The sequence below is a fragment of the Camelus dromedarius genome, chromosome 15 (genome assembly GCF_036321535.1).
Source record: "Camelus dromedarius isolate mCamDro1 chromosome 15, mCamDro1.pat, whole genome shotgun sequence".
In the NCBI taxonomy this organism is placed as follows: Eukaryota; Metazoa; Chordata; class Mammalia; order Artiodactyla; family Camelidae; genus Camelus; species Camelus dromedarius.
In genome coordinates, this window is record NC_087450.1 from 13,477,085 (window position 1) to 13,488,997 (window position 11,913).

Consider the following 11,913-nt stretch of genomic DNA (forward strand, 5'->3'; position numbering starts at 1 on the left):
TGCAGTCCCTGTGATGGGAGCTTAGGGGAGGGAGCCCCTAAGTCTGCTGGGGAAATCAAAGAAGACTTCCCGGAGGTGGCAATATTTTAGATGACTACAAAGGGAAGAGTCAGGGTTCGCCAGGAGAACAGGGGCACGGCGGAGGCTTGCCTGGTCAAGTGAGTGGCTTGTGAAAAGGCACAAGAAAGCCCTGCATGTTTGAGGAACTGTGAGTCATTTGGTGTAGGTGGAGCGTGAGCTAGGGCGGGGCCTCCCGTGCCAGATTGAGAGTCAGGGTTTTGTTTTGGCCTAAGGAGCCGTGGAGGAGTTTTGAGCAGAAGAATAACATGAGTAACTTCCATCTCAGGACTCTGTCAGCCCAAGGAGAGTGGATTAACAGGGAGAGGACAGCAGGCGGGGAGTCCTGTGGAATGACTATTGCAGTAGTTTGGCCTGAGGTGGGGCAGTAGGGGTGCAGAGGGCGGGTGGGAGGGAGAGACTCCGGAGGAGCCAGCAGAACGTGGCCGCCCAAAATTGACTGGATGGGGCAGTGGGAGGAGCGGGGAGGTGAAGATGACCCCGGTGTTGCTAACTCGGGAAACTGGCTCCATGGTGGTACCTTTTGCCTGGATAAAGAACACGTGAGGCAGCAAACGATAAATGCTGGAGAGGGTATGAAAAAACCCTCCTACACTGTTGGTCGGAATGTAGTTTGGTGCAGTCATTATGGAAAACAGTAGATTCCTTAAAAAATTGACAATAGACTTACCATATGACCCAGCAATCCTACTCCTGGGCATATAATCTGGAGGGAACTCAAATTCAAAAAGGTATATGCACCCCAATGTTCATAGCAGCACTATATACATTAGCCAGGACATGGAAACAAACTAAATGTCCATCAACAGATGACTGGATAAAGTTGTGGTGTATTTATACAATGAAATACTACTCAGCCATAAAGAATAATAAAATAATGCCATTCGCAACAACATGGATGGACCTGGAAATCGTCATAAGTGAAGTAAACCAGAAAGAGAAAGAAAAATACTGTATGACATCACTTACATGTGGAATCTAAAAAAAAAAAAAAAGACACAAATGAACTTATTTATAAAACAGAGACAGATTTACGGACATAGAAAACAAACATGGTTATTAGGAGAGGAAAGGAGGTGGGAAGGATAAATTAGGAGTTTGGGATTTGTAGATACTAACTACTGTATATAAAATAAACAACAAAGTTCTACTGTATAGCACGGGGAACTATATCCAATAACTTGTACTGGCCTATAATGAAAAAATATGAAAAGGAATGTATATATATATGAATCACTATACTGTACATCAGAAATAAACACAAATAGACTATACTTCAATTAAAAAAAACACATTGGGCACAGCAAGTCTGGGGAGGACAATGCCTTGAATATTGAAAGTGGCACTTGGACGTGGAGGTGGACATGGCAATGGGCAGTTGGAGCAAGGTGGGGAGGTGAGGCCAGGCGTACAGACCAGGGGGAGTGGAGAATGAGAGTGAATGGGCTGTGGAGGGATCCTCAGGGAGAAAGGCTCCATGAAAGATGGAGAGGAGTCGTCTTTGAGGCACACGATGCAAAAACCTGGGTCCCAGGAGCCAGTGGAGCAGAAAAGACCTAGGAGGAAAAGCAGCAATGCAAACACTTGAGAAAATCAGATTCCTGGGGGTGGGGGTGTAGCTCAGTGGTAGAGCACGTGCTTGGCGTGCACAAGGTCCTGGGTTCAATCCCCAGTGCCTCCTTTAAGGGGAAAAAATGAAAATAAAAATCAATAAATAATAAATTTAAAAAAGAAAAAGAAAATCAGATTCTCTGTGGGGCCCTGGGGATGTGGTCATGGGAGTCACTGATGCCCTTGCAAGGGTGCAGCGCAGGCTGGAGGGGACAGAAGGGGCTTGGGGAGTGAGTGGAGTGAACACGGTGATGCAGAGGGAAGCTGGGCTGCATCTGGACCATATGGCGCTTTTGTGCGAATTAGAACAAGGCACCCCTTCCTCCAGGCAGATCTGGAGCATGCTGGCTTGGCGAGAGAGGGGTGGCCTTCAGCCCCATGTGCCCCACAGTAGGGCATCTGTATGCCGTGGTCCCTCTAGTATGGCCAGCCCTTCTGGAAACTGACTGAGAAGGAAGGAGAGAAATAGTCGTTGACTAAGGGGGATGCTGGGCCATGCAAGGGGGTTGTTTTTTAAGACGTAAGAGCCTGGTGCGTGCTCACTGGTGCATGCTGCCTGTGAGGAGAAAGTGCAGGACAGGGGAGCCCTGGCAGGAGCCCTGGCAGGAGGGGACGAGGCTGGTGTCTCGCTGCCATGGGTTTGGGGGAAGGAAGGGGGCTGAAGGGTTGTGTGCCGAGCCCGGAGCCTGGGGCCCAGTGTGCAGGCTGGTGCTGCAGGCAGGAGTTAGCTGAGAATCTCTGCACTAGGACGTGGGAGAGGACAGCCAGCAGGCACACGGAGCCTGCCTGGCCTGGGTGACCAGTGGTGCCGGTACTCAAGACTGGGTGACGTGCAGACTGCCGGGCAGCGGGCCCAGAACAGCACAGGCCAGGCTGGGAGGGTCTTGGCACGGAGCTTTTGTTTATTTATTATTTTACTTTTTACTATGGAACATTTTCGAACACACCCAAAAGTTGCGGGAAACTCAAGTGAACCCTTATGCCTTTCATTTAGCTTCAACAGTGGTTACTATTGTCAGCGTTATTTTATTATCCCCCATCTTAAAATTTTTTTAATTTAAAAAAATTTATAAAAATTTAAATCGACTTTATTTTTTAGAGCAGTTTTAGGTTCACAGCAAAATTGAGCAGAAGGGACAGAGATTTCCCACATATTCCTGGTTAAAACCTTTTTTTTTGGAAATAACTTTAAAGTTACAGAACTTGCAAGAACAAGTTTATTTTTAAAGACTGTTTTTCTTATTAAAGAATATATTCTCAGAATGAATATAGAAGAAAATTAAGATCTTTGTGATCCTATGACCCCGAAACAAGTACTGTCATTGTTTTGGTGTATTTCCTTCCAGTCTTTTTTCTATGCTCATATAAATATTTTCAGTTGGACTGTTTTGTCCCGAGGCTAACTGCCTTTCTGTCTGGTTGTCCACCTGAGCTGGCTCAGTCCCAGGGCCATTACCCCCGAATCCTTCCACAGAGTCTGCCAGGAGCAACAACAATCAGTCCAAGTCTGTGGTTGGCAGATGCCTTCACTCCCCGGTTTCAGTGTTAATGCAGGTCTCCCCTTTAACATTCCTTTCAATTTTGTTTTTCTTGGATAAAAGTGGTTGATTCCTGGGGGGGGTTAAGGTGCCCAGTGCTCCTTGGGCCGCCATCGCGCCCACCGCCCATGCTCATCTCTCTGGAATTGGGGCATCTGAGTCTTTCTCCCCCACTCACCTGTGAACTCTGTGACGTAGGGCTCAGGTCTGATTCATCTCTCAACATGAAGCAGGGTTGGCCTCAAGAAGTATGTCTGGAATTGAATCAACCCACTTACTTGGCATTGCCCATCCCTACCTAGCTGTAGACTCAGAGTGCCTTAACGCTGATTTATAGCCACCAGCCCGGTGCCTGGCGCATACTAGGTGCTCGATAAATGTCTGTTATTGCTTCTGCCAGTAACCTGGAGATTTCCGTTCGTGTTGGAGCTCCGCTGGCTTTTCCTTCTTCCCTTTCCTGCCTTCCCTGACTTCTTCCAGATGGGAAAACAGAGAGACCATGTTGACAGGCCAGAGGGAAGGTGCCTCCCTTTGTGCCCCCATCTCCTGTAAGTCCAGGAGCAAAGCCGAGCTGGCAGTGGATTCAAAAGAAGCAGTTCCCCGCACTGAGGCTGTTTTATATGTTTGTGTTGCCCACGATACCAGTTATCATTAGCAGCAATTAAAACTATTTCAGGGACAGTTCAAAGGTGCCTTTGAGGTATTTTAAGTCGGACAGAAGTCCTCCATGTGCTGAGCTTTAAGCCGGCGTTTCCTGGTGTCATTACAAGCCCTCTTGTGCTTGGAGAATACTCCATCTCTATATTTTGATTTGCCTGAACATTTCATAAATTTCAGGAGTGTTTGCCAAAAGTGGGTTAACGTCTCCAGAGCTGTTTGCACTACCTTACGAGTCCCACTCCCAACCTCAGTGAAGTGGAAGGGACCAGGGAGCTGGGAGAGGAGGAGGGGGCTCTGCATGGGGTCTTTCCTTAGGGCCGGTTCCTCTGGCCAAGCAGAAGCCCCAGGCCTCTGTGGCCCAGAGGGAGGGTGGCAGAAATCAGAGCAGGAAGGGATGGGGCTTGGTCTAGGGTGGGGGCATCAGGAATTGGGAGGAAGGCAGAAACCCAGTTTGGAGGGCTGGGCAGTGGGGAGGGGAGCGGGGAGGCCCTCAGAACACCTTAAATGACCTTATATTTGATTGAAAGGTAACGATAGGGAGAGAACCAGTCTGGGTATTTTGAACTTCTAAGGAGTTAGTCAGTGACTTGTTCTGACCAACTGTTGGTTGGCTCTGGCCTTGACCCCAGCCTGGAGGGCTAGCACTGGCATTGAGGCCTGGGATCACTGTTCCCTAAGCACCTCCAAGGCCCTCTGGGACCCTCCAGGGTAACAGATGGCGCCGAGTGTCTTGCTCCCTGCTGACAGAGTGGGTTCAGCTGTGGGCTGAGCTGGGCGGCTTCCGGGTGTAGGGCTTCTAACCAGGTGGGAAAGGAGGGTGCAGGGCAACCCAAATGGAGGAAGAGGTTCTGGAACAGTGGAGAGCTCGGCCAGGGCCCCTCGGGCAGGAGTGCTCTGTCCCACAGCTGTGCCTGGGACCCAGAAAGGGGACCAGCCAATAAAGAGCTGTTCTGTCAGGGTGCCTTTGGCCATGATTGCTGTGAGTGCTGGGCAGTTCCCGCTCAGGGACAGTGGTGCTGGGTGTGTGATTTGGGAATAGGGAACCTGCTGGTGCCTTGGGGTTCCCCACACGCCTTACTTTGATCAGAGCCCACCTAGACACCCCTGGGCTCTGATCTGAATCCGTAACTAGATTCTTGTGCAGAACTCACCTCTTTGCCCCTCTTTTCAGATTGAAGACCTGATGCCATAACCCACTGAGGTGCAATCCCTGAAGAAGCTGGGGCCCAGCTCCCTGGAGCTGTGCCATCAACCCTCCTCACTCACACCAGCGCTGGGACAGGGGCTCAGGACAGACTGGGGCAGGAGCTGTGTTGCGTGAGGCAGGCAGTGGGGGACCTTGCTCATGGGGGCGAGAGCCCAGAGGTAGGAGGAACGGGGGGTGTTATGTCCCTGGCCCCGCACAGGTGGGAGCAGAAGGCGAGTTGACCCACTTCTGGCTGTGGCTGTGGCTGCTTCACCGCTTAGCCTGCACGTACATGCTGGGCTTCAACTCTTCAAAACCGGGCTGGGAAACATCTGCGTTCATTAGTTTGTACGCCATGGTGATGGGACCTCCTAGCTTTCTGAGCCAGCATGTGTTCCCAGAGGCCAATAAACAGCAGGTGCCTCCAATAAATATGATTGTAATATTCCCTATAAGTGTGTGTGCAAGTAAGTCTGTGAAATCAAAGGTGGGAGCAGAATTCCACATGCATGTTGCACAATTTCTCAGGTGTTTTGAACTGAGAACTGTAGTGTGACTGTGTGTTTGATGTGGGTCTTTGTGTGCAGGATGTGTCGCAGTGTGTGAGGAGTGCGTTTTGTGAACATGTGTATATGTGTGATAAGGAGGGTGTGTGTGTGTGTGTGTGTGTGTGTGTGTGTGTGTGTGTGTGTGTGTGTGTGTGTGTGTGTGTGTGTGTGTGGAGAAGCCCCATCAGATTGGAGACAAAACCAGCTACATAATTTACAGGGCCTGGTGCAAAATCAAAGTGTGGGCTGCTTGTTCCAAATTGTTGGGAATTTCAAGACAGAACAACAGAGCATCAAGCCAAGCTCAGGCCTTTTTGAACGCAGGGCCCCACGGGACCTCGCAGGTCGAATGCCCATGCAGTCGGCCCTAGCTGGAGAAAGCACACCTCCTGTCTCTCCTCAACCTTTTTTTTTTTTTTTTTTTTTGCTGTCTTGAAAAGTCCTTGAATCCCCCTTTGCTCTCTCTCCATCCAGCTCCCAGGGTGACCTTGACCATGGGAGTGTTGGGTGCTGGCTCGCCAGGGGCAGCCTGGAGAGGAGCTGCAGAGCCCCGTGCACAGCAAGGACTGGTGGCACCTTTCCTGCCCCTCCTGTGTTGCAGTCTGGGTCCTGCTGGGGACACCAAAATCTGTAAGGTGTCTTTTGGTTCTTTGTACAAAATGATCTCCTGAGAATGTGCATGTGCCCTCCCAGGCCCACTCTGCACCCCGGGGCCCTGCCCACCACCCTCAGGGCTTGAAGACAAGACTCAGGCTCCTCTCAGGACCTCTTGGGGCCCCTCTGGGCCCCCAGAAGTTGTCAGGCGGCACCCCCACCGGGGCATTCCCACCACTCACCAAGGGCCTCAATTCTCAGGGGCCCTGGTGGTCCCCATCATGGGCTCGTGCTGCTTCACAAGACTGTCCTGGTAGGAAGGAATGGCAGAGAGGTATCAGGGAGTGGGGCCAGCAGTGGTGGGGGCAGAGCCCACAGCCCCGGAGTCTCAGTGGCAGGTGTGGAGGGTGGGGACTGCCCACTCAGTCCTTCCTGTTGATTGTCCTGATTTGCCTCCCTCCTCTCGGGTCAGGTGTGGGGTGCCTGCCTCAGAGCACACTTGGGAGATGCTCATGGGTAATCATGAGGGTGTTCCCACCCCTTTACCTATATTTGTCAATAATTAACCACGATTTCCTAGGTCCTGGGAGGAGGCAGTGTCACCTGGCCTGCCCCAGCTGGGCTAGCTCATAGTGCACCATTAACAGCAATTCCAAGGTTTCTGAGTGGTTCTGGGGCATTCCAGGTGTGGGCATCTCCCAAGGTTTAAGGGAACTTGAGAACTTATGTCACCATGTTCCTGATCCTCACCAGGGACCTGTCCCTAAACCCAACCCCTTCCAGCTCCCCTAGTAACCATGAGACCCGTGTGCTTCTATCTTCGGGACCCCAGATGGTACTGTGTGGACAGCCACCCTGGAGGGCTTCCCTGAGGAGGGCCACCTGCCTCAATTCAAAGGACCCAGAAGTGTAAATGTTGTGGGGGGGTGGGGGGCAAGGTGGACTAGAGAGGGAACTTAAGCCCATGTGGTTGGGCAGGAGTGGAGATGACTATAAACTCGTTAGTCACCGGCCATGGGGCTTTGCCTGCCCCAGAGAGAGAGAGAGAGATCTAGGCCTCATGACAAGCTGGCTTTCCAGAAAAAAAAAATCTTGAGTTTGAATTTGCCAATTTTTATGGTGTAAATACTTCCACCAAGTTCAATTTCAAGTCCCCAGTTGGCTTAACAACTGGCTCAAAAAATTCTCAAAATATTTAGCAACAGCTCTTGCTCATGGCCCATTAGATCACTGTCCCCATTAGTGAGGCCAGCAACAGTACAAGCTCCAGGACCCAGCTGTACACCTCCTGAGCCCACCGCGCCCACGTCCTGGCCTTTATTTGCAAAGTGCCCTTACATGCACTGGGCAGCTTGGGCTCCAGGCACGCCATTTAGCCATTTGAGTTTCTTGTGTTTCAGAGTCCTGGAGTACAGTAGCCGGTCTGCCCTGCAGGTTGTCATGACGCTCACTGAAGTGATGGATGTGAAATGACTTTTGCCAAAATGAACGCCAGACCTAATCAAGTGAGTACCACGACCCAAGTCCCAGGGACCTCCCGTTTCTAGCCCAGAGCTATGGGGAGACTGACTTCAGTGTCCACCATGACGGTCTGAAAAGCCACAGTTGGCATCTAGCAGTTCTGTTTTGCCAGCTGACAAGCCACCTTGCCTCTTACTGCCCTGGGTCACATGCCAGCCTCCTCACTCATTCCCACTTCCGGGGGACCAGGTGTTCCGGGGAGCGAATACCAGGGAGCCACGAAGCCACTAGGTCAGTTCTCTGGGCCGTGGGACAGTGCCCATCCCAGGGGCTGGGAGTCTATCTGCAGAAGTCCACTTGCACAGGGGGGCTTCCTGGCCTTGCGGGGGTGGGGCCGTTTCTCTGGATGCAGGGTCTGCATTGTGCAGTCTTCTCAGAGACCCACCTGCCCTTGACGCCTTTCTCACGACTCCACTTCCCCCTCCTCTGGGCTTCTGGAATGGCATGATGGCCCCACCTCAGCCAGGCAGCTGTGATGGGAGGCGCTGACCCAGCTGCCTCTCTGCTGGCTCACTGTGTCAGGTGGAAGGGGCTGAGACAGCCGCAGGGCTCAAGGTCCTTCGGCATGGTGGGGACCCAGGGACTGCCCAGAGGCAGGACTGGAGTCAGGGTCCTTGGGGATTCAGCCAGGCGCTGCTGATGAGTGGTACAGGGAGCCGGTGAGAAACAGGCTCTGGGCCAAGAAAAACAGCCCAGAGCCACAGGTGTGCTGCTGGTTCTCAGTCCTCTCATGTCTTCATCTCCCCTGTTTGGTGACAGCACTCAGCCAGGCCTGGAGCCCAGCAGAGAGCACCTGCTGGCCCCCCATAGACCCTGAAGGCAGTCATACACACTGGCTCACCGCAGGTGGCACACTTGTCAATGAACTAGCACAGCACACTCCACACTCGCTCAAATGGGAGCGGGCACACGAGCGGAGGGGGGCAGAGCAGGGGGCTCTGTGGACAGGTGACATTTAAGCAGGGCCATAGAAGTGGGTACCCCCAACAGTCCCAGGTTCCTTGCACAGGCCCCAGCCAGGCGCCAGCCCTAGGACTCCCAGATCTGCCTCTGGGCATCTGTTGGGTGGCGCAGGGTGGCCCGGCACAGCCCCACCTCCACCCCAGCAAGAGGTCCCGCAGCCACCTTTCTCCATCTGAAGCCTTCCAGACTCTCACCACTGGCTTTGCTAACATGGTGGACGTTTACCCCTCTTGGAACAAAGGAGTGGAATTCCCTGGCTGCTCTTTCCATAAATGACCCACTAAGAGGGTAGGAGTGGGAGGGCTGCAGCGCCTGGGGACAGGGCTCTTGGAAGTTTCCTGGAAAGTGAGCCAGGAGGAGTTGAGCATGGGGCCAATTCGGAGTCGAGCATGGGGCCCGCCCAGAGCTGGATCCCAATTCCGGACCCCGGCACCCACTCCCAGAGGTTCAGGATTGGCACCAGCCCACTTCAGAGCCTTAATGAGGACGCACAGGCCAGGGCCTAGCCCACAAATGCTGACTCTGAATCACGTGTGATCAACAAGGGGAAATGACTTTAGCAATTGTGTTCATGAAAAATGCTTGTGTGTGTGTCTCCTTCTTTAAAAACCTATTTCTGGGCATTCTTGATTCTGGGACCCTGTTCCATCTCTCTCTGAAGGAGAATCATACGGTGTTCTACACTTGGTTCAGAACATACTGGAAATACCCACCCGTGCATCACGCCAAGCAGGAGTGCAGGAAATGTAAGCTGCTTTCCTTTAACCCCCTCGAAGGGGTCACTTGAGGTTGAGGGCAAAGGGGCTTCCCCAGCCTAGAAGCTGATGGGCCTCTGGCTCCTGCTTCCCCCTTCCTCCTCCAGCTAATGACAAACACCTGGATGTCTTAACGTCCTCCGTGATGTCTTAACGTCCTCCGTGTCCTCATCTGTTATTCTGGGACACAGCCTGGGGAGGCTACCTGAGTAAGACCCCCCTGACTGAGGCTGGCCCTTCTTGCCACGTGGGCTGGCCAGTGCCAGCCCACGTGGATGGATGCAGAAGGGTGAGGCACTGATCCTGCTCGTTGGACAGGATGCTGGCAGGAGGGTGGGAGGAGCAGGGGCGGAGCTTCCAGAACAAAGGTGAACAGGGAGCCCTGGGGGCCCAGATAGGCATCAAAAAGGCTCTGCAGAGGGAGCAGGCCGCAGCAGCTGCCCGCCTCTGCGCCCAGCAGTAGGTCATACAACCCTCGCCTGGTCCCTCCTGCCTGCCCTGGACGGGCGCCGAGGAACACTTCGCGTAGAGAGGCCCTGTTCTCCAGCGTGATTGCGCCCACACTGCTCTGTGGCTTTCTCTACCTGGTGTGGGTTGCTACTGCAGTTCCAGAGGACAGCAGAGGGATGGCCGGGAGCCAAGCCAGCAGCCGGGAGGGCCATCGGGAGCGTGCCTTCGCCCCAGAGCCTTTCGATGGAGCCAGTGCGGCCCCGCACCTCTGGCTGCACCGCTTTGAGGTCATCAACGACCTCAACCACTGGGACCAAGTCACCAAGCTGAGGTCCCTGAAGGAGTCCCTCAGGGGTGATGCCCTGGAGGTCTACAGAGGACTCAGTCCCGAGGACCAGCAGGACTATGGGGCTGTGAAAGAGACCCTCCTGAAGGCCTTTGGGGGGCCCAGGGCCACCCACAGCCACCTGCCCAAGGAGATCGTCTTTGCCAACAGCATGGGTAAGGGTTACTACCTCAAGGGGAAAATTGGCGACGTGCCCGTGAGGTTCCTGGTGGACTCCGGGGCCCAGGTCTCTGTGGTCCACCCGAGCCTGTGGGAGGAGGTCACCGACGGTGACTTGGACACCCTGCGGCCCTTTGAGAACGTGGTGAAAGTGGCCAATGGGGCTGAAATGAAGATCCTGGGCATCTGGGACACAGCGGTGTCCCTGGGCAAGCTGAAGCTGAAGGCAGAGTTCCTTGTGGCCAACGCAAGTGCGGAGGAAGCCATCATTGGGACCGACGTGCTCCAGGACCACAATGCCGTCCTGGACTTCCAGCATCGCACGTGCACACTGAAAGGGAAGAAGTTCCGCCTGCTGCCTGTGGGAGGGTCCCTGGAAGATGAGTTTGACCTGGAGCTCATAGAGGAGGATCCCTCCTCAGAGGAGGGCAGGGAGCAGCTCTCCTGTTGAGAAGCCTCCTTTTCCTCACCCCCCCAAACACTGTCAGGAAGACCCACTTGGTGGAGCAGAAGGGCATCCCTGGGGGTCACTTGGGCTCCACCTCCTCCTCCTGGCTCTGCAGGGGCCTTAACCTCCCCTTGATGGGGGAGGCTTCCCTTCGGAAAGGAACAGGTGAGGGAGAGCAGGCTGGCTTTCTTAGAGGGGGAGAGGGTCCTCATGGTTGTCAAGCTGCTGTTGGTGGCAAAAACTCGAAGGCTGAAAGAAGGTTCCAAGAAGGCTAGAAATGATTATCTTTGAGAGAGAACTGGGGGACCCCTTCAGATCCCCTGAGATGTGACTCCATCACCTTCAGGCCCAGGTAACCTGTCTCAGCTGGGCTTGGTCCTGGCTGCAGGGTCCTTGTGAGCATGACCCAGCCCCCTTGGTGAGTGTCACGGCTGCTCTGGGATTCTTCACTGTTGGGTCTTTTTACCTGCACGATGTGTGTTTCCTTCTGTCATTTGCTTTGAAACCCATTGGATCTTGTGCCAATAATTCATTACTTCAAAAACCAATAAAGGTTGACTCATGGAAAAACCATGATTGGGGAATGAATGGAATGGATGGGAGAGGGTGGAGAAAACAGGGAGGGAATGGCAAACGGGAGGAAGATTTGAGTATTTACTAGGGCCTGGCTTGGAAATGGAAAACATACAGTGACGATACATCTTGAGTTTTCTAAGACACCCTCAATTTCAAATATTTTGAGTTATTTTCTCCATAATCCTAATCAAATCTTAATTCCTCTAAGCATTACAAACTATATTTTAGCATCCAAATTGCCTCTTACACTCCAAAGTGACCCTAAAGAAGTTGTCAGGTCTTGATTGGGGATTGGAAAATTATGGTTATTTAAAAAAAAAAAAAGGTTAGAATCTGCTTAGCAAATAGGTTCTTACAGCTACCTAGGATCCGCGACTTGCAGGCAGACAGCAAGGCTGGGGGTCAACGGTTCACCTGCAGGGGGTGGCCCAAGGGTGGTTCTGGAGGACAGAGTGGGCAGTGGGGTGGGGGTTCTGGATG

At 53.0% G+C, this 11,913-nt stretch overlaps 1 protein-coding gene and 1 non-coding gene across 2 annotated transcripts in view; both read left to right on the plus strand.

Moving 5' to 3' along the window:
* ASPRV1 (aspartic peptidase retroviral like 1) overlaps positions 1-11,427 on the plus strand; it is a 100,063-nt gene extending 88,636 nt beyond the window's left edge. Inside the window, 3 exon segments of the mRNA XM_064494418.1 lie at positions 5,059-6,256; positions 7,616-9,890; positions 9,892-11,427. Of these exon segments, the coding sequence (XP_064350488.1) occupies positions 9,774-9,890; positions 9,892-10,860 (1,086 nt within the window). The 5' untranslated portion in view covers positions 5,059-6,256; positions 7,616-9,773 and the 3' untranslated portion in view covers positions 10,861-11,427.
* TRNAA-GGC (transfer RNA alanine (anticodon GGC)) lies at positions 1,688-1,759 on the plus strand. Its single transcript has one exon. It is a non-coding gene; the product is annotated as a tRNA-Ala (tRNA).
* Positions 11,428-11,913: the final 486 nt, after the last annotated feature.